A 4,127-nucleotide genomic window follows, 5' to 3' on the forward strand; every position below is an offset into this window, starting at 1 on the left:
GTGTGTGTGTGTGTGTGTGTGTGTGTGTGTGTGTGTGTGTGTGTGTGCTGGGAGAACCCTGACTTTATCATATTTTGTCAGTTTACTAAGCATATTGTAAGACCTTTCTTTTCTTGATTGGACCTTCGTCTGCAGACTGCACATAAGCAGATGCCATCCAATACCAGGAGGTGGATTGTTCAGGGACACACAGTTCACTTTGTGGGGGAGAGCAGAATATGCTGAGTCTCTGGACTCCAGTTCCAAAGCTCCATCTGAAATGTGCTCTTTCAGCTAAAAGCAGTCATTCTTTTTAAAACTGACAAGTAAATCAATTACCGAGGACACGGATGAATGACTACAAAGAGAGGCAAGACAGAAGGGACCACAGGAAGAAACAACTCATGTAAGGTTTTGAAGGATGATGAATTTGCATGTTTTTAAAGTCCTTCTCTGAAAACTCCAAGCTCTAGTTCTAAATAACCCCTTACTAATCACATGGCATCAGGCAACTTCATCTCTCTGAGTTTATTTCTGTATATATAATTACAGTACCACCTGCTCCGGGTACTTGTGAAACACCTTGGGGTTTCAGTGCCTGTTTTTTTATGACACAGCTCAGTCATCTTCCAGAGGGGCACAAGGAAGGGAACAGATGTGAGTAGCTGCACTCGCTCCAATTCTCTCATATGAATATGTATTTCACTCCTTGAGGGACCGTTGATCTTAACATCAAGGGTTCAGCCTGGGAGGTCTAGCTACAGCTGTGCTGTTTATGGCCTTGGCAGAAAAAGCTTCACATTCTGAAATCTAAAAGGTCCAGCCAACCAGCCATGCATGACACACGATTGGCGAGGATGGATGTCACCTGTCTCTGGCTGGTGTGTCCGAAAAGCCCTCCTCCTATCTAAATAGGCCCGTCATCTTTTTCAAGCTGTTATTTCTAGGACATTGTGTCTTTAACTTCCCAAGATCTAAAAGCTTAAGACAAAAACCTACCAAAAAAAAAAAAAAGCTAAAAATATAGAAAAATACTTTAAAAACTGTACAAAGCTATGATGAGTGTCTAACACACTGCTATAGCCTCTGGCACGCCATCCCAGGTTGAGAATATTCTTATGAGATATATTATTGCTTGAGCCAACAGATGCACCTTTCTTTCTCACCAACATTCACACCCATTCTTTTTAATGGTTTTGAGAGCACTTTTTGGCAGTACGAGTGACTGTCAACCTACTTTGCCATTGTCCCCTTATCTTCCTACAGACACAAACACACACACACACACACACACACACACACAGGTACACACACACACCTCAATCAAGTGAAAAGAGCCAAGAAATATGGCCCAGCAGACCAAGGTCTGTGTTAACTCCTGGGTTATCTCTGGGGCTTAAGGATACCCTCAAACTGCTGCTGTCCACTGGAGAGGAGGACTCCTGTGAGACGGCACGCACCTGAGGGCTATAACGTTGTTTTCCAGTCACTGTGTGGAGTAGTCATAATGCATTTCCACACACAGTAGCTTCTTATAAACTTCACTCATGTACTTTAGGTTAATTTGGTCACATTAGCAGTCTCAAAATCTGCACCTGGCCTCATCACCTACATTTTTGCCGACTTGAGTACAATTTAAAAAAAAAAAAAATGTGTTCTATGACCATTCAGATTTTTTTCAGGACAGGGCTGATTTCAAATATTCTGATACTATAAAACTCTGTACTTTTCAAAGTCACTTAGGGCGGAGGTGATGAATATTTTTTCTTTTCCGTTGGAAAGTTTACACTAAACATAAGGATAAAGTTAGTCATGTGGCTACGGCTTCCACTGGACAAACCCAGCTTGGAGGAAGGGGGTTCTTGTTAGAACAGACAGAATTAATCTTTTTACAAATTGTATGTCCCACACATTTTACCATGTTTTGTAAAGCAAATATAATATGTGGTTTTTCCTGTTTAACAAATAACAAGACTGAGATTTGAAGAGATTAAATCGTTTGCTCGGTTGGTAATTTTTACCTTTTTTTTTTCCCTCTAAATTACTGTCCTCACTATCTCCCAAATGGTTTCAGAAATGCGAAGTTTTAGAAAAATGACTCACCTGCACCATGAAGAAGGAGAAGCAGGTTGACCCACACCAAAAAGAAAGCCATTCTGTGAGGGACAAAAAGGCAGAAATTTGCTTCAGCTAAGACAAACTCCGGGCCCCATAGCCATAGCCACCTGTTGGCGGGGGGGGGGGGAGCAAGGGGGTCCCCTTCATCAGCACCACCCGTACATTTCAGACCCATGGGCGCACCCCAAGAAGACAGGCTTCCCTAAGCCGTCCTCCATGTGTGAATGTCATCTAAGGGTCAACACTGGGTCACTTTAAGAAGTTCTAACACTGAAGTAGGTCTGGATGAAGATGAAGACAGAACACTCAGATTGAATCCAGCCTCCACTTGGCCTCATTTCTAACTATTCCTCCGCACTTTAAGTTCCACAGATAGATGCCAACATCATAATGCTACAGATCACTGTCCCTCTTGAAGTCCTCCCCAAACCTCAGAGCCCATTAATCATTCCTTCTTCATTGTCCTAAGCATGCTTCTATTGCGGGAATCACGTTGTAGTCAGATATTTTCTCACAGATTATTTATCTCTTTCTATTTCAAAGAAAGATAAGATAACGCTTCCGTCTCAGCAAACATTCCTGCCTCCTTTCTTCCAGTTGTTTGTCATGTTGAAGGAAATCCCATCACTGTCTCCCAGCACTGCTTACCATACATCTTAAATACTAGCTATATGTCAAATAGCTCTCCATAGAAGATGCAGCAAAATATTTTGAAACCAGATATAAGTTGATATAAATTTAAGGGATAATATGACAGGTAATAGCCACTAGGGGTATCGTAGTTAATAGAGAAAAGAAATATAGCCAAGTGCCATGGAGAAAAAGTTCTAAACAGACAATATGTGTTTTTTTATAACTCAATAAATTTTGTCAGCTCTTTCTGATACGAAAGCTTTTCATCATTAGGAAAGACAGAAACTCCAAGGCCTTTCTGATCTCCTTCAACTCCAGTTAAACGTAATTTTCGCTCATCTGCAGTTCTTCTTCCCTTTGCACCTCTGTGTAATTCTCTTACACATTTAATAAAGCTTGTTTTCGATGACTCTAACAATAACATGGCCTTAAGGTAAAATAATTTTCAATAGCCAAGAACATTAAAATCACCTTCAACTTATCTACTTTGTCTTACAGGGATTTATATTCCATCTAACTAGTTGATTGCTCCTCAAGAACAGGACTAGGCACTCCTTATATTTTAAATATCCATCAGAGTAGTCCCTATATTTTAGATCCAGTAGATACTCATTAATAGAGCCAAATGAATCTGCCCTAGGATTTTCACAAAGTTTCATCGTTTAAACGGAAAAATAGTAAAACAACATCCCCGCTGGCAAAACAAAACAAAAACATAAACAAACTTCAGAACAAACAAACAAAAGAGATTATTGCACTATTAATAATTGTGAGTAAATTATTCTAAAAGAGAAAATTCCAGCTCTGTAGCCAGGTCTTGCCTGTAGTGGTTATACCTTCTTGGTGCCTGGCTTGCAGAAAAAAACACACAGAAATGTCCATAAACCATGGCTGGGGCACCATGAGCTTGAAGGGACCAGACAGAGTTGGAGCAGGCACCACAACCCTTCAGTCACACTGCAAGTTGCTTGAAGGCCAGCAATTCCTCCCAAGGAGCTTACCTGTATACCGGCTGGTCTCTCTGATCAGCCAGGTAAAAAGCAGGTGAGGTGGAGCCAGAAGGTCTTCAAAGGGATAGTCGTGTGGCAGTCCTCAGGGAGAGTGCTCAGAGATACCGCTATTACCAACCTGTTGCCACAGATGTTCGGTAAAGAACCATGGGACAATACTTCTGCTGTCGTAGCTGTTAGCTTAAAAAGAACTAAAAAGGAAATTCTCAGTCTCTACTGAGCAATTACTCTGCACTCTTTTTTTTTTTAAATAAAAATTGTGAAGACTAGTAAAATAGTATGCGGGAAATACTTGCTATATAATTCTAGTGGAAAAAAAACAAAGTATAAAACTGTATATGCACATGGTATATATCAACCTTGTGATGAGAAATGTGTGCTCATGGA

At 40.7% G+C, this 4,127-nt stretch overlaps 1 protein-coding gene across 1 annotated transcript in view; it reads right to left on the bottom strand.

The window, feature by feature from the left end:
- The window catches only part of LOC129689740 (V-set domain-containing T-cell activation inhibitor 1-like), a 13,696-nt gene extending 9,946 nt beyond the window's left edge, over window positions 1-3,750 (bottom strand). Inside the window, exons 1-2 of the mRNA XM_055625137.1 lie at window positions 3,732-3,750; window positions 2,083-2,135 (exon numbers count right to left, since the gene is read on the bottom strand). Of these exons, the coding sequence (XP_055481112.1) occupies window positions 2,083-2,134 (52 nt within the window). The 5' untranslated portion in view covers window position 2,135; window positions 3,732-3,750. The remainder of the gene's footprint in view (window positions 1-2,082; window positions 2,136-3,731) is intronic.
- Window positions 3,751-4,127: the final 377 nt, after the last annotated feature.

This window comes from Psammomys obesus, unplaced genomic scaffold (assembly GCF_907164565.1).
Source record: "Psammomys obesus unplaced genomic scaffold, mPsaObe1.curated_primary_1811, whole genome shotgun sequence".
NCBI lineage: Eukaryota > Metazoa > Chordata > Mammalia > Rodentia > Muridae > Psammomys > Psammomys obesus.